Source organism: Aquarana catesbeiana, linkage group LG02, assembly GCF_042186555.1.
Source record: "Aquarana catesbeiana isolate 2022-GZ linkage group LG02, ASM4218655v1, whole genome shotgun sequence".
Classification (NCBI taxonomy): Eukaryota; Metazoa; Chordata; class Amphibia; order Anura; family Ranidae; genus Aquarana; species Aquarana catesbeiana.
In genome coordinates this window covers 36,271,707-36,299,014 of record NC_133325.1, presented here as the reverse complement: position 1 = coordinate 36,299,014, position 27,308 = coordinate 36,271,707, and the positions used below count along the sequence as shown (strand labels likewise).

At 45.1% G+C, this 27,308-nt stretch overlaps 1 protein-coding gene across 2 annotated transcripts in view; it reads left to right on the top strand.

Annotated features, from left to right (window-relative positions):
• The window catches only part of FAM168A (family with sequence similarity 168 member A), a 220,393-nt gene that overhangs the window by 104,436 nt on the left and 88,649 nt on the right, over positions 1-27,308 (top strand). For both annotated transcript variants that reach the window (XM_073612769.1, XM_073612768.1), the window contains exon 3: positions 10,864-10,951. In XM_073612769.1, the coding sequence (XP_073468870.1) occupies positions 10,882-10,951 (70 nt within the window). In that variant the 5' untranslated portion in view covers positions 10,864-10,881. The remainder of the gene's footprint in view (positions 1-10,863; positions 10,952-27,308) is intronic.

Sequence of the window (27,308 nt, the reverse complement as noted above, 5' to 3'; positions counted from 1 at the left end):
GCAATGTGATGCCCGTGGGTAGCCTGGCACACTTTCCTCCAGGTATTTTCAGCATCGTGAAACTGCCAGCAAGCAATCCTTCCTATTGTTGGTCCACCTGAGTCAGCTCTGTTTCCGTGTCTACAGTCACCGGCGTTCTATAAATGTGTTCAATCCAGGATGTGCCCACCACATCTATAATGAGCCTCCTTCATTCATCTCTTCTTAGAAAATTAGTAGGAGGCGTATATGCCCGGCAGGTATTGGTTTCCGAGAACGTGTGAACGATAGCGGTGGTTTGTACGATGAAGGAAGGGGGATTGTGTCCCTCCCGTAGTACACAGGCCTGCGGAGGAAGATTTCTTTGTTTTATTCCCGTCTCTGAGAAGAGATTTACAATAAGATATGTGATTGTGGAAAGCAGACGACTGATCTTCTCCTTCGCCGCGTCTGCTTCGTGAAATGTTTAATGACGAGCGATACGTTCTGACCGCGTACAAATAATTCTGTCGCATTGTAGGAACGTCAAATGCACAAGTCGGCCATGTCCTGAATTACTGGGGGGCAGCGGAGGTTAGACCCCCCCAGATCTGAGCCGAGCACCGTGCCGTATTACATCCTTGTATTTGCTTACAGGGATTAAGGAAAGAAAGCGAGGCGAAGAGAATCGGATTCTTGGGTTAGTCACTCTGAAGGAAACACTTAAAGGCGAATTCAACTTTTTTTTTGGGGTTGACCTAGATCAGTGATGGAGAACCTTGGCACCCAAGATGTTTTGGAACTACGTTTCCCATGATGCTCATGCACTCTGCAGTGTAGTTGAGCATCATGGGAAATGTAGTTCCAAAACATCTGGGGTGCCAAGGTTCTCCATCACTGTCCTAGATAATGCAGCATTAGGTACTCCAGCCACTTTGGATCAATTTTCTTAGGCTGACCTGGCCAGAAAAAGGATCAATCAGATCTTGTGTGATGTCATCCACTGATTGAGGCTCAGTATCACATGTGGGCGTTGCCTAGGGCGGATCTGCATGTAGACACACCTCCTCCTCCTCCAGACTGACATCCACCTATCAACCCATTTTGATATTTGCATAACTCCTCCCCAGAGCCAGCCCACATCAGGGCTGAGGACTGAAGCTGTGATGTTTTCAGGAAGCCATGTACAGCACCCCGCTAGCCCCTCCCACCATTCATGATCTGCCTGTGTTTCGTCATATTTGGCGAATGAATTGCTGCATGTTGATGAGGGGGAGGGGGAACCATCAAGGGCAAAATATAGCCGATTAAAAGTTGAGCTTTAACAATTTTTAAAAATTTTTTCTGCACCTATAACCACTTGCCGTCCACCGCATAGCAGTTTTACTGCTAAAAGGCGGCTCTCCTGTACAGAATCACGTGTGTGTGTGTGTGTGTGTGTGTGTGTATATATGTGTGTGTGTGTATATATATATATATATATATATATATATATATATATATATATATATATATATATATATGTATATATATATATATATATATATATATATATATATATATATGTATATATATATATATATATATATATATATATATATATATATATATATATATATATATATATATATATATATATGATTCTGCACTTCCGCCTGCAGAGGACCCGTGCGAGCTGCCAGCAGGCTGCTTCTGCTGTGATTATTCACAGCAGAAGCCAATCTGCGGGTGCTGGGCAACGGATGTTCGCCGGCACCCGCCGGTCGACGGTAGTCCCAATCAAAGTCCCCACTATCATCAGAGTCCCAATCAAAGTCCCCATTATCAGATTCCCAATCAGTCCCCTGCAGGGCGCGCACGGCGCACTCTGTGATCAGTGAGTCTATGAGACTCAGCTGATCACAGATCGTACTAAGGGGTCGATCCTGACCCCTTACCAGGTGATCAGCTGGCAGCCAATGACAGCTGATCATGTGATGTAAACAGAGCCGGTAATCTGCTATTTATTCTGCTCACGCTGTTAGCGTGAGCAGAAAAAAAAAAAGGCGATCACCGGCGACTGTGAGTGGGACATCAGTTCCGATCTGGAGAGCCTCTGCGGAGGCTTCTGTGCCACCTAGTGCCCACAGTGTCACCTATCAGTGCCACCTATAAATGTCACCAGTGCTGCCGATCAATACCACCTACCAGTGCCCATCAGTGACATCTATCAGTACCACCCATCAGTGCCGTCTTATCAGTGCCATCTTATCTGTGCCTATCAGTGTCGCCTTATCAGTGCCACCTCATCAGTGAATATCAATGAAGGAGAAAAATTACTCGCTTGCAAAATTTTATAACGAACTATAAAAACATTTTTTTTTTTTTTTGTTTTTTAAATTTGTCTTTTTTTTGTTTGTTTAGCAAAAAATAAAAGCCCAAGTGGTGATTAAATACCACCAAAAGAAAGCTCCATTTGTGTGAAAAAAATGATAAAAATTTAATTTGGGTACACTGTAGCATGACCGCGCAATTGTCATTCAAAGTGTGACAGCGCTGAAAATTGGTCTGGGCAGGAGGGGGGGGTTTAAGTGCCCAGTAAGCAAGAGGTTAAAAAACAAAACAAAAAATATTAATGTTTGTTTTGTTTCTAGCATTCTAGCAAAAAATACGTATTTAAACAGTGCCAGAAAAGGCCTGGTCAATTCTCCCCCCCCCATACCCACCTTTCCTTTTCTACCCCCTCGCTCTGCACAGCCATCGGGGGCAAGGAAGAGGCTCTGACCCTTATTTATTTATTTTTTAATTTTTTTGCTTAAAACAACTATTTTTTTTTTTCTTCTTTTTTTTTTAGTTTCGGTGATTGTGCTGCTCGGTCTTATTTTAGGCTGTGAATTGGTTAGAAATCCATCGGCGTTCCCATTTGCTGCGGTGATTTGTAGCTGCAGAGAGCTGTCAGGAGCCACCCCAGAAAACAAGACAAAAGACGTCAGCTGCAGAAAATCTGTGTAGATAAAATCCTCCACGCCGAGGCGTCTGGGGACCCGTCACTTCCACTTTCCCCAGGCCACATTCTGGCAAACCCGGGCCACAAATCCCAACTCCGTCTCACATTATTATTTTTTTTCGTAGGGGTTTTGATAATAGATTCTGATTTTTAATGGGTGACAAGCCCAGGAGGGGGAGAAGTATCATCTATATACCAGTGTCCTCGGATGACCTCCATGAGACGGGCGATCCTTCGGGAGATAAGCGTGAGAACGCAGCCGGCTCCTGCGGTTTGATGAAGTGACTATGCGGTTATCTCCTCTTGTCACCTACTACAGATTGTATTAAGACTTCTCTTTGATGTCATTACAGATAGCGTCTTATCAGCAGGCCGCAGGGCCCACTGCTACAGAAATCCTTCAAGGCTCCTGGCGGCCAAATTTCAGATTAACCGCAAATCTCAGATGTGAAGGAGTGCACTCACATTTGAATAGTATGGAGAATAGGGTGTAATTATCATAACGCAGACCTATTTTTTTTTTTTTTTGCAAACACAAAAGACACTTTTGCTGAAGGGAAAACGACAACGGCGCCCTCCGGGGGTTAAGCTGTACAGGTTGCAACCCAATTACAGACTTGGTTCTGTAACTATTGAGACGAATAGAGGTGCGCCGAAACCTACGATTCAGGATACACTGGGCCAAAACCAAAAATCACAGTTGTTAAAAATATATATATTTTTATATATAATTCTATTCTATTTGGCTTTAAAATTAATATTATGAATTTAACCACTTCAGCCCCGGACCATTTGGCTGGCCAAAGATCAGAGCACTTTTTTGCGATTCGGCGCTGCGTCGCTTTAACTGACAATTGCGCGGTCGCGTGACGTTGCTGCCAAACAAAATTGACGGCCCCCCCCCACAAATAGAGCTTTCTTTTGGTGGTATTTGATCACCTCTGCGGTTTTTATTTTTTGCACTATAAACAAAATAAGAGCAATGATTTTGAGCGACAATTTTGAAAAAAACACATTATTTTTTACTTTTTGCTATAATAAATATCCCCCAAAAATATATAAAAAAAACATTTTTTTCCCTCAGTTTAGGCCAATATGTATTCATCTACATATTTTTGGTAAAAAAAAAAAAAAATCGCAATAAGCGTATATTGATTGGTTTGCGCAAAAGTTATAGCGTCAGGATAGTTTTATGGCATTTTTATTATTAATATTTTTTTTACTAGTAATGGCGGCGATTTTTATCAGGACTTCGACATTATGGACACATTTTTGGGACCATTGGCATTTATACAGCGATCAGTGCTATAAAAATGCATTGATTACTGTATAAATGTCACTGGCAGGGAAGGGGTTAACACTAGGGGGCGATCAAGGGGTTAATTAATTGTGTTCCCTAGTGTGTGTTCTAACTGGAGGGAGGGGACCGTGTAGGGGAAAAGATAGGTCGCTGTTCATACTCTCTATGAACAGACGATCTGTCACTTCTCCCCTCAGGTAACCGGAAACTGTGTGTTTACACACCCAGATCCCGGGTCTCTCTGTGTGTCAGCTGCGATCGCGGGAGCCCTGCTGTAATCGTGACTGCCAGGCACTCGCATTTGTTTGGGGGGGGTGAGCAGCGGGCGCGTGCGCCCCTAGTGGTTACGCCCCTAGTTGCACTATAAACAAAAAAAAAAAGAGCAACAATTTTGAAAAAAGCTCATTATTTTTTACTTTTTGCTATAATAAATATCCCCCCCAAAAATATAAAAAAACATTTTTTTCCTCAGTTTAGGCCGATATATATTCTTCGACATATTTTTGGTAAAAAAAATCGCAATAAGTGTATATTGATTGGTTTGTGCAAAAGTTATAGCGTCTACAAAATAGGTGATAGTTTTATGGCATTTTTAAAAATTTTTTTTTTTTTTTTTTTACTAGTAATGGCGGCGATCAGCATTTTTATCGTGACTGCGACATTATGGCGGACACATCAGACAATTTTGACACATTTTTGGGACCATTCACTTTTATGCAGTGATCAGTGCGATTAAAAATGCACTGATTACTGTGTAAATGTGACTGGCAGTGAAGGGGTTAACCACTAGGTGGCAGTGTAGGGGTTAAGTGTGTCCTAGGGAGTGATTCTAACTGGGGGCTACGTGTGACACATCACTGATCACCGCTCCCGATTACAGGCAGAACGGGGAAATGCTTGTTTACATTAGTATTTTCCTGTTCTTCCTCTCTGTGAGGCGTTCACGGGTATCCTGGCGGACATCGAGTCTGCGGGACCCGCGATCCTACTCACGGAGCTCACAGCAGGTGCACGCGCGTGCCGCCGGCGCACACATGATGGCACAGCTGCACATTCAAAGTGACGTACAGGTACGCCCATTTGCGCAGCCGCACCATTCTGCCGACTTAAATATACAGGCGGCGGTTAAATGAATATGAATTTATCTTCGCCCATTATCGCTACCTTTGGCACAAGAAAAGCTCAAGAAAAATGCATCCCTTTAACCACTTGCCTACCAGGCCAATTCTGACATTTCTCTCCTACATGTAAAAATCATCATTTTTTTTTGCTAGAAAATTACACAGAACCCCCAAACATTATATATAGTTACATAGTTTAGTCAGGTTAAAAAAGACACAAGTTCATCTAGTTCAACCATAAAAAATAAATAAGATCATACAATCCCATATACACAAACCTTCACCCACAGTTGATCCAGAGGAAGGTGAAACCCCCCCCCCCAGCAAAGCAGGATCCAATTTGCTATAGCAGGGAAAAAATTCCTTCCTGATCCCCCCCCAATCGGATTTTCCCGGGATCAACTTTACCTATAAATGTCAGTACCCAGTACTTTCACACCGAGGGCGTTTTGCAGGCGCTATAACGTTAAAAATAGCGCCTGCAATCCGCCCTCAAACAGCTGCAGCATTGTCTCCAGTGTGAAAGCCGAGGGCTTTCACACCGGAGCGCTGCGCTGGCAGGACTTTCCTGCTAGCAGCTTCTTTGGAGCGGTGTGTTTACCGCTCCTCCACCGCTGCTCCCCATTGAAATCAATGGGGCAGCGCTGGGATACCGCTGGCAAAACGCCGATATTGCGGGCGGTTTTAACCCTTTCTAAAAGCGCCCTGCTAGCGGCCGAAATGTGCTGCTAATCCGACGGTAAAACGCTGCTAAAAATAGCGGCGTTTTACCACCGACGCCATGGGCGGCCCGGTGTGAAAGGGCTCTTAGGAAAGTATCCAGGCCTTTCTTAAAGCAATCTACTGAGCTGGTCAGAACCACCTCTGGAGAGAGTTTATTCCACATTTTCACAGATCTTACTGTGAAGAACCCTTTCCGTATTTGGAGATGAAATATTTTTTCCTCTAGACGTAGAGTGCCCCCTTGTCCTCTGTTATGACCTTAAAGTGAATAACTCAACAGCAAGTTCACTATATGGATCCCTTATATATTTATACATGGTGATCAGTGGTAATCCAGTGGTTCTCAACTCCTGTCCTCAGGGCCCACTAACAGGCCAGATTTTAAAGTGGAGATTCACCCTGAAAAAAAAAAATTGCACAAAAAAAACCTAAATGGAGGGAAAAAATTTTTTTTTTTTTTTTTACTTACGTGAAATGGCTGTCTTCCTAATCTGCCTCTTCCTACACTGCGGTGATGTTCAGTCTTCTCCTCCCCGCGTTGTCTTCTGGGGAATGGAGCGCGGTGTGTTATGGGGACTGTGTGTGTCCCACAACACATCGTGTCCCATTCACAAAGCGCCACGTCGCTCGCGCGTGCGCAGTAGGAAACTGGCAGTGAAGCCGCAAACCTCCACTGCCTGTTTCCCTTAGTTAGGATGGCGGTGCCGGGACCCGGGAGCCGAGGGACAGGTCAGCCTCGGGCGGCTGACATCGCGGGCACCCAGGACAGGTAAGGGCTCTTTCACACGGGGCGGATCCATGATGATCCGCCCCGTGAACATCCGCTTGCTCAGCGGGGATAGCTCCGCCGATCCCCGCTGAGCAGGAAGATGACGGGTCCGTTGCTGCACAATGTGCAGCGATGGACCTGTCAGAGCGCCGCTCTCCCCTATGGGGGATCGGATGACGAAGGACCGTAGAGTCTGTCGTCCCCCGGTCCGATCCGAAAACGGATGGAAAAGTAGGGTTTTCCTCCATTATACTTTTTTTGGAGCGGGTCGGATGTCAGCGGACATGTCACCGCTGACATCCGACGCTCCATAGAGGTCTATGGAGGGTCCGTTCAGGTCCGCCTAAAAAAACTGACAGGCGGATCTGAACAGATCGTTCGTGTGAAAGAGGCCTAAGTCTACTTATTTAAAGTCAGCAGCTACAGTGTTTATAGCTGCTGACTTTAAAAAAAAAATTAGCTGGCTGGAATCCTGCTTTAAGTATTACCTTGGGGAGATGCTGACTAGAATACTGCAATCACTGAGCAGCAAATGATATCACCTGGGATGTATTTCAGTTATCTTGCAAATCGGGTCTGTTAGTGGGTCCTGAGGACGGGAGTTGAGAACCACTGCTCTAATCTTTCCTCATAGCTGAGCTCCTCCATGCCTCTTATCAGTTTGGTTGCCCTTCTCTGCACTTTCTCCAGTTCCCCGATATCCTTTTTGAGAATTGGAGCCCAAAACTGAACTGCATATTCCAGATGGGGTCTTATATATATTTATTTAGCAGAGACCCTAGACCAGTGATGGTGAACTTTGTCACCCCAGATGTTTTGGAACTACATTTCCCATGATGCTTAAATACACTGCAGAGTGCATTATCATCATGGGAAATGTAGTTCCAAAACATCTGGGGTGCCAAGGTTCACCATCACTGCTGTAGAGAATAAAATGGCGATCATTGCAACTTTTTATCTTGCACGGTATTTGTGCAGCAATTTTTCAAACACGTTTTTTTGGGGGAAAAAAACTGTTTCATGCATTAAAAAAAAAAAAAAGTAAAGTTAACCCAATTTATTTTTTTTGCATAATGTGAAAGATGAAGTTACGCAGAGTAAATAGATACCGAACATGTCACTCTTCAAAATTTGCACACGCTCGTGGAATGGCGCTAAACTTCGGTACTTAAAAATCCCCATAGGCGACGCTTTTTTTTTTTTACAGGTTACATGTTTTGAGTTACAGAGGAGCTCTAGCGCTAGAATTATAGCTCTCGCTCGAACGTTCATGGCCATGCCTCAAATGTGCGGTTTGAACACCATTTACATATGTGGGCGTGACTTACGTATGCGTTTGCTTCTGCGGGGACAGGGGCACTTTACATTTTTTTTTTTTTTTTTAATTGTTTTATTTTTCTAGTTTGATGCTTTTTTATATATTTTTTTGTGATCACTTTTATTCCTATCACAAGGAATGTAAACATCCCTTATAATAGGAATAGTGTGTGACAAGTCATATTTACAGTGAGATATGGGGTCAATAAGTCCCCACATCTCTCCTCTAGGCTGGGAAGCCTGAAATAATAAAAAAAAAAAAAAAAAAAAAAAAACAAAAAAAAACGATCCTGTCTTCCCAGCCGAGCCGGCGGCATTTTTTGAAATGCAGAGGCCGGGCGTGATGTCATAACATAGTGCCCGGCCTCCGAACGATCATAGAGACTTTCGGGGACCATCTGGCCTGCCGGAAATCTCTATAGTCAGCAGCCGGCACTGCCGATCACAGGGGCGAGCTGGGAGAAGCACCGGAGGGCGGCGGGAGGGGGGGGGCCGTCCCCTCCCGCCGCCTATAAGAACGATCAAGCGGCTGAACAGCTGCTATGATTGTTCCTATGGTGAAGGGAATCATTCAGATATCACCGCTCAACGTCCGTGACGTCATATGACGTTGGGCGGGTGAGAAGCGCTTCTATTCTATGTGTGTCTTCACACTGGTCTGTTGCTCTTTCGCTGTGGTGTTGACAATCCTGCTTGCTGCATTTTTGGTCAGTTAAGGTGATAGTAAACTCTGTTCTACCACTTGTACCTACAGGTAACTCTATCAGGCTGTAGGTACTGTGAATATCTCCTAAACTTGCACTGTTTAAGAGATATTGCCTGTGCAGCCGGTGATGTAATTGAAGGTCTGGCATTCAGTGCCTTCAGTGCCCATGCCATAAATGGCGGCTTTCGCGTGCATGTGTAGGAGTGACATTATCGTGCTCCCAGCTACTCACGTAGCCGGAGGCCGCGAACCTGGAAGGACGGCCGGTGGGAAGATGGAAGCCCTCGCAGCGTTGACAGCGTGGCGCCGGAGGGCTTCATTTTGAGGCAAGTCTCCCATAATGTGCTAGTATTCGATGCATGCTTGCACATTATGACATTGCTACCGCTTTAAAAAAAAATAAAAAAACACCTCCCCGTTGAAATGCATTAAAAACGCAGCAAAATTCCACCATTTTTTTTGAGCCACGGGACCTATGCAAAACCTCATAAACACAGTAAAATTGTGGCAAAATCGCTTGCATTTTCGGAGCTGTTATCGGCACCCTTTTCTCTATCGGCAAAATGCCAAAAACACCATTTTCGGCTGCTATGCTTCAGCCGCTGAAATTTTGGTGCAACTCTAGAGACCAGGTATGCCAGTAAACTTGCTGAAATCTTTCAAAATCAGTGCCAAGATGGATCTCTCATACTGGTCACTGGAAGTTCAACATGGCACCTCATGGCAAAGAAGTCTCTGAGGATCTAAAAAAAAAAGAATTGTTGCTCTACATAAAGATGGCCTAGACCAGTGATGGCGAACCTTGGCACCCCAGATGTTTTGGAAGTACATTTCCCATGACGCTCATGCACTCTGCAGTGGAGTTGAGCATCATGGGAAATGTAGTTCCAATCTGGGGTGCCAAGGTTCACCATCACTGGCCTAGGCTACAAGAAGATTGCCAAGACCCTGAAACTGAGCTGCAGCACGGTGGACAAGACCATACAGAGGTTTAACAGGACAGTCCACTCAGAACAGGCCTCGCCATGGTCGACCAAAGAAGTTGAGTGCACATGCTCAGCGTCATATCCAGAGGTTGTCTTTGGGAAATAGACGTATGAGTGCTGCCAGCATTGCTGCAGAGGTTGAAGGGGTGGGGGGGTCAGCCTGTCAGTGCTCAGACCGTACTCCGCACACTGCATCAAATTGGTCTGCATGGCTGTTGACCCAGAAGGAAGGAGACTATGATTAGGGTTCATTCACACTTGCTTTGCTCTTTGAAGAACGATCCATGTTCTGCTTTAACCCCTTGAACCTTTTACTAGTCCACCACAGCTATGTGCATTGTACGCAGATTCAGGGCGCTCGCCGAGTGTCAACATTCACAGGGGGTATCATTTCTGCCATGGCAGTTTGTGTACCTCTGCAGCTAACGGAGGGTGGTGGTTAGAGGGCAGACAAAGCTTGGCTCAACTGTGGGGTTGTACCACCCCTCAACCGCATGTGAGAATGAGCCCTTGTGCTTTATTCACATGTGCGGCTAGTGGGCAGCAAAACCAGGTAGTGGTAAAACCACGGCGAAACTACCTGGTTTTGCTGCCCACTAGCTGCACGTGTGAATAAAGCACAAGGGCTCGTTCTCACATGCGGTTGAGGGGCGGTACAACCCCACAGTTGAGCCAAGCTTTGTCTGCCCTCTGACCTGAACACTGACATGCAGCCACTCAGGGTTGTACACAGCTGTGACTGTGTTGCTGTGCATTGTGGCAAACAATTAAATCATTAGCTCTACTTGTGTGAAAAAAATGATATCAATTTTATTTGGGTACAGTGTTGCATGACCGCACAATTGTCAGTTAAAGTAGCGCAGTGCTGAATAGCAAAACAAATACCAATTAAAGCCATTTAAAAAATGTTCTATTATCTTAAATATTCTGCACTGTGTGACCATTCTAGGTTTTCTTATTTTTGATTGATGGGTGTATCTTCTTGATGTCTTTGCAGAGATTTTGGTCTTCCACAATGAATCCCGTTTACAGCCCTGTACAGCCAGGGACTCCCTACGGAAATCCAAAAAACATGACCTACGCAGGTATGTCGCTGGGACTGTATTATGTTTATGGGTGGAAGGGTCTCTTTATGCTGCTTGTATCCCTTTTCCTTTGTACTCTGGAGCAAATTCTCCAGTCTCATCTTGTTTATAATGATTCTCTGGCCAGTCCAGTCCTCCATTCATAGTGTATGTCCAGGCATTACCCCCACCCCCTAAATCTCCCATCACCCCCCTTTAGAACAGGGAGGCAGTCTCAATATAGTTTATTTACCTCGCTCCTCAACAGGAACAGCTTTTATTACTCCCTGTAAAATCATCGCCAGCCTTGTAAAGTTCTTGCAGGGGCAGCTGCTTGGAGCTCAGTTCCTATTGACGTAGGAACACCCCCAGAACTACATCTCCCAAGAGCCCCTTTCTTCATATACACAGCGGGTGGGCAGTCTGCTGGGTGGTAAGGAAGTAGTAGTGCTCCAAAGAGATGCTCTTAGGTTCATTGGCTTCTGTCTAACTTGGCCCTGGTATGTAAGAATGTGAACTTGGGACCTTAGATTGTAAGCTCCTTGAGAGCAGGGACTGATGTGAATCTACTATATATAAATAATAATATATATGTAGTGCTGCGTAAATTATTAGTGCTATATAAAAATCTGTAATAATAAAAAAAAATATATTGATCTTCTGGGGAAGAAATAAAAATATGCATTTGGAGAGGGACAGAGGGGCAGGCGTTAAAGTGATAGTGTCTCTGCAAATGCCCCTCCCCCTATACTCTCCTTAAAGCGGAGTTCCACCCTGAAATATTTTTTTTTCAGAATCAGACTCCTCTAAACCTATAAAAAAACATTTGGAGGAATTTTTTTTTTTTTTTTTTTATATATACTTACCAGAATCGCCCTGTTGCTATGTAGTCCTCCTAATCTGCCACTTCCTGGTCCGCGGAGCTTCTCGTCACTTTCTCCCTCGCCTGTGCTCTGGGAAATTATGTGTCATTTCCCAAGAGTCTGTGATCAAAAATCTCGTTATTTCCTGACAGGAAATGACGCAATTTAAGGCAGATCGCAGCGCCGAGATGTGTTTATCTATGTTGCCTTAACAACGGAACGGGACCTTCCTCCGTCGCCAACCGTTGTTATGGCAACTTTAGAAACAATCGGCGCTGCGGCCGCCCGGTGAATCGCGCATGCATGAGATCGAGAGGTGCATGCTGGTTACCCATCATTTCCCAGGAGTCTGTGGGCAGTACTGTGATCAGAAATCGCGTTATTCCTGACAGGAAATGACGCGATTTAAGGCGGATTACAGCACCCAGATGTGTTTATCTATGTTGCCATAACAACGGGGCGGGACCTTCCTCCGTCGCCGCCCGTTGTTATGGCAACTTTAGAAACAATCAGCGCTACGGCGCCGGTGAATCGCGCATGCGCGAGAGCGACAGGTGCATGCTGGTTACCCAGCATGCACCTCTGAATGAAAGAATGATTTGTATAGCGCTGCAGTTGCGAACTGAATCGCCTCAAGGCGCTGGATCCGTCCTGAGTAGTCAAGCTTCTTAGAAGAGGTAGGTCTTGAGTTTCTTTCTGAAGGCCTGATGGTTTTCTTCCATGCGAATGTGTGTAGGTAGAGCGTTCAAAAGCCGTGGTCCTTGGACTGCGAATCTTCGTTCTCCCTTTGTTTTGTAGCGTGTTTTTGGAATAAGGAGGAGGTTATGGTTAGAGGATCGAAGACTGCGATTAGGTGTGTAGCGTTTTATTTTATCGCATAGGTATTGAGGAGCGTTTCCATGTATACATTTTGTGGGTGAGGCAGAGGGTCTTGAAAGTGATCCGATTCTTTACAGTTAGCCAATGTAGGCTCCTCAGGGAAGGGGAGATGGATTCCCAGGGTTTTTTTCCTGTTAACAGTCATGCCGCCGTGTTTTGGATGAGTTGTAAGCACGCAAGCTGATATTGGGGTAGTCCTATGTAGAGGGAGTTTGCGTAGTCGAGTTTGGAATTGATGATTGTTCCAACTACTGCTGCTTTGTCCTCTTCTGGCACGAATGGGATGAGTCTACGTAGCAGGCGGAGAAGATGGTGAGATCCGCTGACTACTGATCCTATTTGTGCATCCATTGTCATTTCTGAGTCAAAAATGACTCCGAGACTCTTGGCTTTGGTGCTTGGCGAGATGGTCTGTCCAAAGATGGTGGGAGGTGTCCAAGGGGTCTTAGTTTTGGAATTTTGGTTTCCGTATAGGAGAAGAAGCTTTGTTTTTGATCCGTTGAGTTTGAGAGAGCTAGTAGTCATCCAGTTGTCTATCAGAGTGAGGCAACCTCTCCAACGCTTATCCAGGAAGAGATATCGATTGAACTTCACATGCCCACAATCACGATGGCAAAGCCCACAAAAGGAGGGAGAAATTTTGGCTGGAACTCCGCTTTAAGGCTGGGTTCACACCTATGCGAATTTTCCACGTCCAATCCGCAGGAAATTTAAAAAATCTGTTCATTTGAATGAGGCTGGTTCACATATGTGCGTTGCATTCGCACTCCGCATTGCCCACAGAAAAGTGTGCGTTTTCTGGGCATTGCAGTGGGAATTGCAGGAAAATAATCTTCTATTGGAACACATCTGATTTGCAGATACATTCCATTGTGAACAAGGAGCTGCAAGGATGCGCAGCTGATGCCTGGTACACAGGATGAGAAAATCAGACGAATGATTGTTCTGGATTTTTTTTTTCTATGCTGTTCGCATATCAAAAAAAAATGTGCTACTAAGTGTAAGGAAATTCTTGTACGATCCAGTACAACTTCCCCGTGTGCGTAGCTGTGTACCTGCGCGTCATTGGAAGTAATGTAAGTGTGACCCCTCTGCTTCCCACGCCTTCGGCTATACCCGTTCAGAGTGTCTCAGCGTATTCGTACATCGGTTTCTGCAGGTAGATTCATTCATGGTCAACGGCCCAAATTGAGTACTTTAGACCTCTTTTACACTGAGGCAGTTTTCAGGCGTTTTAGCGCTAGAAATAGCACCTGTAAAGCGCCTAAAAAACTGCCTCCCATTCGTTACAATGGGTGCTTTTAAACTTAGTGCTGATTAAATACCACAAAAAGAAAGCTCTATTTTGCCACGTACTCACAATCGGACTTCTCGTCGGAAAAAGATATGACGGCTTTTCCAACGGGATTCCGCTCAAGTTTTGCCTTGCATACGCACGGTCATGCAAAAGTTTGTTGAAATTACGACTGTCAAGAACGCGGTGACGTAGAACACTACGACGAACCCGAGGAAGTTGAGTGCTTCCGAGCATACGTCGAATTGTTTCCAAGCATGCGTGGGAATTGCCACAGACGCTTGCATTTTCGGTTAGGAACTTTTCCTGACCGAAAAATTGAGAACATGCTGTCAATCTTTTGCTGGCTGGAATTCGGGCAGTAAAAGTCCTATGGAGCATACACACGGTCACATTTCCCGACAAAAAACTGTCATTGGTCTTTTGCTGGCTAAAATTCCGATCATGTGTAAGCGACATTTTGTGTGAAAAAAAAAAAAAATTATAACAATTTCATATGGGTGCAGGGTTGTATGATCGCGCAATTGTCATTTAAAGTGTGACAGCGCTGAAAGCTGAAAATTAGCCTGGATAGAAAGGAGGTGAAAGTGCCCGATACCAAGTGGTTAAAAAGAAGACAAGAACATTTTTGTTGTATAAGAAGATTGTTTTTGTTGCCATTTTTCTTTCCGGGATGTCCTCTTGTTTCCGATCATGCGCTGTCTCGTTCGTTCAATTTTTTTTTTCATGGTAGAATACTATACTGATTACATGAAAATCGTTTGTTCTGTTATCGTATGAGAACATTTTTCGTGCTTGCCCTTTGGGTTATAATCGCATGAATTGTGATTGACTCTCAAAAGCTATGCACTAACGATTAGATTATCGAACGATCACTGAATGCGTTTTTTTTTTTTTTTTTTTTCTGTCCAATTTTCTCATCCTGTGTACCAGGCATAAGATGAGCATCTGTAGGTTTGGGAGGCCTGGGCAGAGACACCATTACTTTGCTCTGCATGGTCATCTGTCGGAGCCCTTTAACACTGCATTTCTCAACCTTTTTACCCCAGAGGAACCCTTGAAATAACCCCCCCTGGTAAGATTAGTGTATGAAGGATCATTGGGAAAATGCCAGAATGACGCACTTGCTGGCTCTGCCAAGTGGGTTGTGACCTGGAACTATGAAGACGCCATCAGCTAGTTGGTGTAAGACAAACCGCCACTTGATGGATGTCTGGGCAGTGGTTATATTGTTCAGGGTTTGTTGCATGGTGGCATTAGCTGCCACCATGCAGGTGGTCTTCTCTACCAGGGTTCCAGAGGTTACTAAGGGTTCCTTGAGCAAGGAGCAAATTCTGCTTCTCGGATAAATTCCCACTGACACCATTTTTTTTTTTTTGGCTATCTGTAGGGGGGAAATTTTTCCCAATGGCCACAAGTGTAAGGATCATTTTTCCCACTGACCATCACACTAATGTATCATGAGTTGTAGATATAGTAATTTTTAATAGAGGTTTCCTGAGACTTGAAAGTATTTTCAAGGGGTCCCCTGTGTTCGAAAGATTGAAAAAGGCTGCTCTAGGGTCTCTATTCTGGTACCATTTGCGATACTTCTGCTTGTAGCTCCTGCAGTTCTCTGCAAAAACTATGACTCTAGGCGTTACCTTGGACAGGCTGATCTAGGTGGGCAAGGCCGGCCATAGACTGAGCAAATTTCTTTCCTGCAACCACACGCTATTGTGTTCTCCTGGCGAGGGGGGGCTTCATTGATCAATTTTGGTACATTTAGCCTGCCCATACATGGTTCGAATCTCATCTGGTTCCTGCTGAACCCAGTCAAGATTCAAACTGCCTATGGCCGGCTTAAAATATTTCAGCAGGAACGGCAGCTGCAGGTCCATCAAGAATCAAGCAGTCCAGGCAGGATACCGGGAGAAAGGCTGCAGGTGCCAGTTTGATCATTTCTCCAGCAGGGCCAGGGGATCAGGTCTGGAGAAGGGACGGACTGTATTGTAGTAGGTCTCTGAGCTTTGCAGCCCCAGATCTGGAACGGGTCTGCTGTACTGCTGTAATAGGTGCAAGAGATGAGGGCACCTTGGCAGAGTTCACACGAGGTATTATCTTCATGCTGCCATTGCCAAGCCACACCCACCCTGCAGGCACCATCAGATGGAAGGTCGGTTAGCTGCAGCTCAAGGAAGCCCTAGCTAACCCTGGTTGGGAATAGCTGCTTAAAAATGATCTGGCGGAACTTGTCTTACTGCTTTTATCCTCGTCCTCACTGAGGTTAATTTGTGGAAGCCAACTGCCAAGTCGGTGGCTGTTTTTTATGCAGAGAACATTGTGTTCGGTGTTCGAGGTCAGCAGTGCAATGTGCTGATTGCTCACTTAAATGGCATTTCTTCTTTATACGTTAAGAACAGAGCATTCTGCGCCATGGGGACAAATAGGTCTCCTCCAAGCCGTTTACCTGCATTCTGTAAAGCAAGAATACTAATGATTTGTACCGTCACATCATTCCATTCCAAAGGCTGCGGAGATCGCAGTGTTTTCTCAGCCTGACTTGAAAGTCCAGCAAGTGGAGAAATCGCTGCCAAGCAAACTATGTGCATTGAAATGGTTTTTCTATCAAGCTCTACTGCAGATTCGTAGCTAGTTGTGTTCAGTAGGGATTTGTGTAAGCCTGGTCAGCACTGTCTCGAATTGATTGTTGAGTGGGAAGATCTGCCTTCACTGTCATCACCTGATCAGTCTCAACGTTGTAATAGGGAAGGCTGCAGCCTCAGCTTACAAAAACCTTTAAACGAGAAGTATGGCCTTGGAAAAAAAACAAACATTTATACTCACCTAGGTGGTGCATCTGTCCCCCGCTGGCTCTGTAGTGAGAACTGAGCGATCAAACGCTGCTAATCACTCAGTTCTCCTCCTCCGCTCTGAGCAGAGAGCTGGGGCTGTCAGTCACCGGCTCTCTGCTCCCCCCCAGCGCTCACTGGAGCTCTGGGCTATGAAGGGGGCGGGAAGGGCTGGCACAGGCTCTTGGCGGATCGTTGAGAGGCTGAACCAGGTGCCGATCCAAACTTGTGGGTGGATCCTGGCCATATGGTGGGGATCTTTCCAGAGCCTGGACCGGCTCTGCGACGTCAGCCGACAGCGGGCTTCAGCCCACTGACGGCTGAAAACTGATCACAGGAGTGCAGAACTAACTGCACTCCTGTGATCCATAGGGAAAGTATGGACAAAAAAAGCTTTGACCATACTTCTCCTTTAAAAGTATCTAGCCAAATTAGAAACTATTCAAAACTTAAAGCGTTTGTTAACCCAACAAAAAAAAAAGAAAAAGAATCCTGCTTTATACATCACCATGCTTGTGCTTTGTGATTTGACCCCCCTGTAACCCCTCAAATGCCTGTCTGATCCTGCCAGTTTCTGCCCTTCCCTATGTAAACTGACCACGGTGTATCATGGCTGCTGAGCCCTGACACCGTGGTCAGTTTACGTGCCTCCGTCAGCCGTAGCTCTCCTGCCTTCTCTGTGCTCCTGTGTCCTCCTCCCCTCTCCCCTCCCAGCCTGCCTGCCCCTGTGTCGGTGCCAGCCCTCTCCGCTTGTGCTGCGCTCATAACTTTTGTAAAATGCATATAATCCTGCTGGGTCCCTAATGACAGGCGCTGCATCTGACAGCCGGGCAGAGAGGAGACTAGGGCTGCAACTAACGATTATTTTCATAATCGATTAGTTGGCCGATTATTGTTTTGAACCAAAAAAGCACCGCTTTGCGTTAAAAAAAAAAAAGTCCTTGACCCTTTCCAAATACGCAGCGGCTGAAAAAAAGCATCGATGTGAACGTGTCCCATAGGAAACATGTAAATGAACTGTAGTGCGTTTCTGCAAAAAGCACCAAAAAACACATAGATGTGATCCAGGTCTAAGACGTTTAGTAACATAATGGTGTTAAACTATAATTAGCCCTTTATAGTACAAAAAAAGCAAATAATCACTACTGCAAGGGGTTCGTTTTTTTTTTTTTTTTTTTACTGTAGAACTGTGAAAGTAATATTTACAGTAGCGATTATTTGCTCATTTTGTACTATAAAGGGCTCATTTTAGTTTTTTCTTAACCCCATTATGTTACTGGCCAATTAATCGATTATGAAAATAGTAATCGATTAATTTCATAATCGATTAGTTGTCAATTAATCGATTAGTTGTTTCAGCCCTAGAGGAGACACAGCCGATGACGTGATCGCGGAGAAGCGCTGTGAAATCAGGTAAAGGAGGCTTTTTATTTTAGAAAACACAGAGACTGGAGCACCTGTCATTAGAGAAGCAGCAGGATTATGTACATTTGTTTGGGTGAGTTAACAAACCCTTTAAAAAAAATAATTGGCTTTAGATATACTTTTCTGGCTAGCTTTCGTAAAGGATCACATTTTATTAAAATCTAACAAACATGGTATACTTGCCTTCTCTGTACAAAAATTTTGCACAGAGCAGCCCTGATCCTATTTTTTTTCTGGGGTCCCCTATTTGCGCTCCTGGCCCCCCCTCCAAGTGCCCACCATAGCCAGCTGCTTGCTATGGGGGCACTGGTGCGGGCTCGCTCCTGAGCCAGCTCTGTGTGTCCATAGACATAGCTATGGACAATTTTGGGTACTGTAGTTTGTCAACGTTTTATGGGAGTGTGCAATTTTATAGCCCAAACAAAAAAAAGGCAGTCTGCCAAGTTTTACAACATTCCTCAGCCGCTGAACTAACTATAAACATTGTAAGTGTTGTTCTTTAGATCAAAGGAATGAAGTTCGGTCTGTAAATGGGGGAAGTTTAAAGCATTTTAACCCCCCAAAAAAACAGATCCTGTTCCCTAAAGCATGTTATACAGCACAGCACAGTGCTTGTGCTGTGTCATTTGGCCCCCGGTGACGCCTGAAATTCCTGGCTGATCCTGCCTGGCTATACCCTTCCCCCTGTACGCTGACTCTGATATATCAGGGCTGTTGAGCCCTGACACCGTTGTCTGTCATACGCTGCCCTGCTCTCCTGTGTCTCCTCTGTCCTCATCCGCACCCCCGCTCCTGCTGCTCTCATATCTGCAGCTAAATCCTCCCATCCTCTCTGTACTATAATAAGTGTGCGTGTGTAATGCAAAAAATCTGCCAGATTGTACCTATATGAGTGTGGCTCCCGACGCTTATATGACTGTCAGCTCTCTCTCTCTCTCTCTCTCTCTCTCTCTCGCTCTCTCTCTCTCTCGCTCTCTCGCTCTCTCGCTCTCTCGCTCTCTCGCTCTCGCTCTCTCGCTCTCTCGCTCTCTCGCTCTCTCGCTCTCTCGCTCTCTCGCTCTCTCGCTCTCTCGCTCTCTCGCTCTCTCGCTCTCGCGCTCTCGCGCTCTCGCCCTCTCCCTCTCCCTCTCCCTCTCCCTCTCCCTCCTCCCCGACTGACAACAGTGGGAGGGCTCGGCCCCGCCCACTGGAACTGTGAGCCTAGAGAGAAGAGAGCTAACAAGTCAGCTGAGCGCCGGGAGCCGAGCTCATATAGGTACAGTCTGGCAAATTTTTTACAATACGGAGGCACAGGAACACTTATTATTATGGTACATTATATATATATATTTTTAGCAGAGACCCTAGAGAATAAAATGGTGGTTGTTGAAATATTTTATGTCACACTGTATTTGCGCAGCGGTCTTTCAAATGCAATTTTTTCAAAAAAAAAAAAATACACTTTGATGAATTAAAAAAAAACTAAACAGTTAAGTTAGCCCAATTTTTTTATGTTGGGCTGCGAGAATCGTGAGAGAATCGTAATCTTTATTGTAAGCAAAAAATTTGTGATTCTCATTTTTCCCAGAATTGTGCAGCTCTAGTAGCAGGTGATTGCCTCGGTCAGAGATGTAGTCAAAGTGAACCAGGGTCATACACGAGGAGGCAGCAGGGTGGTCAGAAAGCAGGCTGAAGTCAGTACCTGGGAAACAGGCATAGCAAGGTTCAGTAGCAGTTCAAGGTCAGTACCAGGGAAGCAGGCAGAGAATAGTCAGAGGCAAGCCGAGGTCAGTATCCAAAATCCACAGAACAAGGTCAGGAAATAGCCGGGGTCAGCAGCGGAAACAGGAACAAAAGTCACGGGACAGCTAAGAAAACATCCTGCAATTAGCACACACCAGGGTCTCCTCTAAATAGGCAACTTGGCGCCAATGCAGGTGGATGTGCACGCCGACGCGCGCTGCCTGGATGTTAGCCTGAACGTGTCTGTGTGCTGGTGCATGTGCACAAGCATTAGCTGCACGGGAATAAACATGCTGTTGCTGTTTTAGTTTCCTGACACACAATTCAAGGTTAACGCCAAGTTGATGAGCTGTAAAGGTTGTTCAGCATTCCCTGTGGACAATTATGGGTAGTTTGTCCTGCTTACGCCAAGGCATGCAGATTTGAGGCTTTATATATGTGCTATCTGTTCACTCCCCACCTTCTTGTCTTTTTATATTTTACCCCCACATTTTTAAAATACATTGTGTGTTATGTGCACTAAAACTTAGTTTATTGCATTTTTTACTGGGAAAAATAGGATAATTCTTTAAAAAAAAACCTTTGCTTTCAGAAAAACGTATAATGCTTTGTAGGTTTTTAGATATTCACACACCAAAAAAAAAAAAAGTGCATTTTAGCAGGTGTGGGAAAAGTTAAAATATGTATCTGGCAGAGAAATCGTCCACCATTTATGGGGCTTCACATGGATACCTGATCCGCTGACTGCTTAAAGTGATAGTAAACACACACTGTTTACCGTATATACTCAAGTATAAGCCGAGTTTTTCAGCACATTTTTTGTGTGCTGAAAATGCCCCCCTCGGCTTATACTCGAGTCAAGCACTTTTCTGCAGCAGAGAATGACATTTTCCGAACCGACTTTGGGGCCACTTGGTGCTAAGAACCCCAAATTTGGTGTGCAAACCCAGTGGAACTAGCACTACAACATATCCAAGCTGGGGTTCCTAGCACCAAGTGACCCCGATACACGGGGCCCCAAAGTCGGTTCGGAAAATGTCATTCTCTGCTGCAGAAAAGTGCTTGACATTTTCCGAACCGACTTTGGGGCCCTGTATCTCTGGGCCACTTGGTGCTAGAAACCCCAGCTTGGATATGTTGTAGTGCTAGTTCCACTGGGTTTGCACACCAAATTTGGGGTTCCTAGCACCAAGTGGCCCCAAGATACAGGGCCCCAAAGTCGGTCAACTGTGTCCATCTGCAGCAATGTCATTTAGGGCCCCTTGGGTCCAGAGACCCCAAATTTTGGCTGAAGCTAGGGGGGCATCTAGGAACCCTTAACCACCGAGTTTGAAGTTCGGGGGACCTATGGCTGCAAATGGGCACAGTGAGGCATGCAAATGGGCATTGTTGACCCTCTTTTCCACTTACAGTAGCTGTGCATTTTTCTCACCCTAGGCTTATACTCGAGTCAATAAGTTTTCCCAGTTTTTTGTTGTAAAATTAGGTGCCTCGGCTTATATTCGGGTCGGCTTATACTTGAGTATATACGGTAATTTACATTGTCCCTTCTATTTCTGTATGTGGATGATGTATACTTATTTTAATAAAAAAAAAAATCTAAGTACCTTTTCCCTAATTGACATACAGCTGTCACATGACCCAGCTCTTCCCCAGCCTGTCTGCAGGGAAACATAAGCAGGAGGAGTTTTTAGTCCTCTGCAGCTGGTCACATGTTTAGAAAAAAAACAGCCTTTGGAATACATAGTAAAAATAATTAATATCAATAAACTGTTTTAAATTGGCATACAAATATATATTTGAAATGAAATCTTTATTATTTTATGGAAATAATAAGATGTGGGCGGATTTCTGCCAATCGCAGGCTGTGTCACGCCCCCTCCAGCCTGTGTCTTACAATAACAGGGAGATGAGACCTCCATCAATCTACCTATAATATCCCACCCCCATTGTGTTTAGCTGGTTAGTGGGCATGGAGCAGGGAGGGAGGGAGTGGAAGTGTCATTTACCACTGTATACGCCCACATGTGTGACTTTATAGTCACATGGGCTGCTCAGATGTGATAGGGAGGAAATGAGTTGCCACCATAGCTGCAAAATCCCTAGATTAATTGGGGACATGGACAGAAGGGGGAGATAGATAGGCCTCTGTGTTTACAAGTGAGAGAGGGGAGGGTGTGGGGGGGGTGAGAGCCAGAGGTGGGGAAATGGAGTTACGCAACACTGTGCCTGCAAAACTGGGTGCGAGGGTTCAGGTGTGCGCTATGCACAGAGCGCAGGGTTCAGGGGGTGCGTTATGCACAGAGCGCAGGGTTCAGGGGGTGCGTTATGCACAGAGCGCAGGATTCAGGGGGTGCGTTATGCACAGAGCGCAGGATTCAGGGGGTGCGTTATGCACAGAGAGCAGGGTTCAGGCGTGCGCTATACATAGAGCGCAGGGTTCAGGGGTGTGTTGCATACAGAGTACAGAGTTCAGGGGAGCACTATGCAGTGTGCACCCCCCCATAGCTTCCTCACATCTCGCTTCCTCACAGATGCTGAGAGCAAAGCTGGGCCCTTGCAAACACAGAAGGCCTCTGTGTTTACAAGTGAGGTGGGGGGGTAGACCTGGAGGTGGGGGAATGGAGTCCCGCCACGCTGTGCCTGCAAAACTGGGTGGGAGGGCCACATGACCAGGCCTGGTGGTCCGGATTCGGCCCACAGCCTTGTGTTTGATATATGTGCCGTACAGCTTCCCCGCCCCCCTCCCCCACGTACCCTGTTGTACTTACTTCCATGGGTGATATCTGTCGGTTTCCATGCAGCCGGTTCAGAAGTCAGAAAATTTGAATACCCCTCTGTTCGCCCTCTTCTATGCAGTGCTTCTGGGACTAATCAGAATGATTCTGATCTGATTTGATCAGCGCCTGCGCAGTGATTTGCTCTGCTCCGTCCTAGAAGCGATGTACGGAGAAGAGGGAGAGTAGCGGAGATTTCAAATCCCCCGGACTGCTGCACCGGCTGATACCTCATTACCCATGGTGCAAAGTACGGGGTGAACTTACACTTTAACGACCCTTTCAGATGGGGCAGATTTCATTCCGAATAGCAGGGGATCTGCTTACATATCCACTGCTGATCCAAATCTAAAGTCCGTCTGATTTTTGACCGAAAAAGTCAGCTGCAGGTCCGATGAAGCCCACACACGGTCGTATTGTCCGACGGATTCGTCGGACCAGTTCGGTCGAAAAAGTCCGCCCGTATGTACACGGCATTACAAGTGTGAATGGAGCCAAATGCCCCGTACACACGATAGGATTTTCCGACCGAAAATGTTCTGTAGGACCTTGTTGTCGGAAATTCTGACCGTATGTAGGCTCCATCAGACATTTTCCATCGGAATTTCCGTCACACAAAATTTGAGAGCTGGTTATCAAATTTTCCGACAACAAAATCCATTGTCCTAAATTACGATCGTGTGTACATAATTCCGACGCACAAAGTGCAGCGCATGCTCGGAATCAAGCAGAAGAGCCGCACTGGCTGTTGAACTTCATTTTGATCGGCTCAACGTACGTGTTGTACGTCACCGCGTTCTTGACGTTCGTAATTTCCGACAAGATTTGTTTGACCGTGTGTATGCAAGTTTGAGCCAACATCCGTCGGAAAAAAAACAGGGATTTTGTTATTGGAAAATCCTATCGTGTGTACAGGGCATAACTGTTCCATATACTGACACCCACACACACTTTATTCATTTTTTTTTAAATAGTAAAAACTCATTTTATAATTATTATTATTTTTTTTTTAATATATAATGGAAGAACTGGGGCCTCCTCTGGCAGGGGGGCTTTGGGGCAATTGCCCCTTTGCCCCCTTATAAATCCGGCACTGTGGGCTCTCTTCGCTGCACTCCTAAGCAAATTAAGCCCCCGAAACTCTTTGATATAAACCATCTCATAGTTTATGCTTGGCGTGGATTCCAAGTGTATTTGTCGCAGGCGTCAAGAAGAATCCGGCAGCGAGGTTCTTCCTAAATAAAACCGAGTACCTGTCACTAGTTTCTAGCTAGTGATTACAGTACATTTGTTGAAATATGGCTCCAGCAGGCAACATGGCTGCCGTCTTTGTTCTTGGATAACGCAGCAGTTACAGAGAAGCTTCAGTTACTGTCTGGAGGAGAACGTTACCTTGACTTTCTTGCCTGAGATGTCATTAGTATTCCCTGGCACAAGAACAGAAATGTCCTCATCTCAGGGCACTTGATCAAGTGCCAGGACTGGTGTTTTTCCTTTTTCATTATTGTGTTCCTGTAGATGTGTCTCTGTAAATAAGACTCGTAAAAATAGTTTATTGCAGCTGCAAGAGAATTCCTGGCTCTGCTGCTGATTGATTGGTGCAGGTTTGTTTCTGAAACCTGAGTTGTATGTTAGCTTCCTTGTTTTTGTAAAGAATGTCTGCAAAATACCTGATACGTGTACTGGAGGTGTTTGATGCTCTTTGCTTCCTCCTTTGGGTGTATGTGTGCATGCCTTCCCCACCGATACAGTGGGGGAAGGGTTTGAAATCATGTTAGGTTTTCACGAATGACCTGAGATTTGCTCTCACTTCCTCTCCTGGTGGGGACCGTTTCAGCACACAAGGGGTGAAGAAAAGTCTTCAGTAGTAACACACAAGTAACCATGCTTTTTTTAGTTGAGTAAGGGAACTAGAACCCCAGGAATTTTTAAGTCCTTATGTGGGGTCCAGAGTTTGGAGGCTCCGAGAGATCTTTGGTGGGAAAGAGTTTCCAACCCTGACTATGTGTACCTTGGACCTGAATAGGTTACCCAACCTATGAGAGATATTTGAAAGGGCTCTAAAGCAATTGGCATGTGTTCATGAGGGGTTTGGCTGCTGAGATGCTTCTATTCTAACAGCTCCTGCATACTAGGGTGGCACAGTGGTGTAGTGGGTAGCACTCTCGCCTAGCCTAGTAAAAAGGGTCGCTGGTTCGAATCCCAACCACGACAATACCTGCCTGGAGTTTGCATGTTCTCCCTGTGCTTGCGTGGGTTTTCTCCGGGTACTCCGGTTTCCTCCCACACTCAAAGACATGCTGGTAGGTTAATTGGCTTCTGTCCAAAAAAATTGGCCCTAGTATATGAATGTGAGTTTGGGACCTTGGATTGTGGGCTCCTTGGGGGTGGGGACCAATGTGTAATATATATATAATGGAGGAGCATCTTGATGAGATGCAATGTACAGGGATAGGGACAATTGTGGACATGCACCCACACTCCCTCAGGTTGAACTGGATGGACTGGTGTCTTTATTCAACCTTACTAACTATGTAACTTAGCGATTCGCACCCGAGCGATTTTCTGCTTGAAGCTTGTAGCTCTAAAACGCTCAACAAGCCAAATCTCATTCATTTCAATGGTCCCTGTTCACATCTGAGCTTTCTGGCGCCTGAAGCAAAACGCCTAAAGCTTAAAAAAGTACATGAGCTTCTTTGTGGCAGATTACAAGTGTTTTTGCCCCTTAGACTTCAATAGAAACGCCGTAAAAATGCGTGACTTGAGTGTTTTGTTGTGTGTTTTCTGCTCAAACAGCAGCTCTTCTTCTCTAATTTCCTCCCCCTCTCCTCCCCGCAATGCTTTCTATTGGCTAAACAAAAAATACCTGAAGCTGGAAAACTCTTGTAATATGCTTCTAAAATGCTTGTAATATACTTCCAAAAACGGTCAAAAAAACCCTAAAAGTCGTTCTGCTCAGGTGTGACCGGAGCCTTAGTGCAGGTGGGGACTTTTAACCCTGTTGTGGGACAGGTTTATGCTGACGGTGAGCCAAGGTTTTGGTTGTACCAGAGTTCGTAGACTATTTTGTTTGATGCTGAAGATGTTTTGTTTGCCCTTTTTGGAGAATAATAAACTTTTTTTTTTTTTTACAAAGTGATCTGGCCCACTAAAATATCACAATATGTGCTAAGGACACAGGCATAAATGTTGCATCACTTCTGTGCATCCCAAAGTCAAATGTTAAAATTTGGACCACTGGCATGGCAAGCCTACAAGATTTTTAAGGGTGAAATTTGTCGAGTCATTGACATGCATGCTTTGAGGAACCATTTTTTAGAGTTTCCACACTGACATGCATGCTTTGAGGAACCATTTTTTAGAGTTTCCACACAATGATTTGAACATTACTCTACCTAGCTGAAAGCTGGCCATACACTGAGTGGATTTCTGCCAGTTGGTCGGGAATCAACCAAGATTCAGTTTGTTGGTGGCCCTGTTGGCACCCTCCTGCCCAACACCCTTTGATTAGATTAGGAGACGGGTGGAAAATTGTCCGACGAACAGCAACAGTCAAATACAAAAGCAGCCACTGCAGAATCGTCTATCTGCGTTGTATAGCATGAATGGAGGAATCTGTTCAATTTGTTTTTGGTTTATGGCCAACTTGGGTTTTACTACATCTTTTATGATACCTACCAGATGGAGTTTTTACAGCCAAGTGTATTTACAGTTTATATCTACTGACTGAGGAGACTGTCATCAGTATCAATCTAGACATTTGGATACATTTACGGCTTCTGGGTATCCTAATAAGGAAAAATCTGTAACATAACTACCTTATTATATGCAATTTGATTAGATGAACAAGGTTAGAGGTGAGTGCTGGAGGATCATTTTATATGCTTTGTAAACATAGTAATTTAGGAGGAGATTGAATATCCCTTGGCAGCTGCCAATACTTTCAGTTACACCTCCTTCTTTATGTGATATATGAATATATTTATCTTTGTAGCAGGGCAGACTTATCCAGAATTCACAATGCTAGGATGAAAAGCCCAGAAGCTCAGTATTTGGGCTTCATGCCCGGATTCAGGTAAATGCACAATTGTAAGGTCTTTACCAGTATCCATTTTGAAATAAATTTTTTAGCAGGCAAATTGTTTGAAGGCTTGAGTGGTCAGAAGGGAAAACGTTCACCCTTATTGAATAGCCCATGGTCTCACCTCCCCACCTCCCGGATAGTATTGATGGGATTAAGCGCCTCTATATTCCTTATTATGAGAATCTCGCACAGTTCCTGGCTGCCAGTCAATTCATCTAGACACAGAGCTAGACTGGAATGTTAATGTCTCTGCAGCTAGGAATGTTTTATTAGATCCCCGGGTCCTGGCTCAAAGCACAGGAAGAAAATATTGCCTCACTGACTTTGCCTGGCAACTCTCCATATAAATGAGGCTTGAAAGACTTCTCCATGGTGCTGCTTTCCTGCTGTTCTGCCTCTTCATGCCGTTCCTCATCTCTGCTATCCTTACCGATTCCCCTTCTAGTAATCACCTCTCCATCTTTTACTTTTCCTTTTCCAATATACAGCCTCATTTCTTTTTC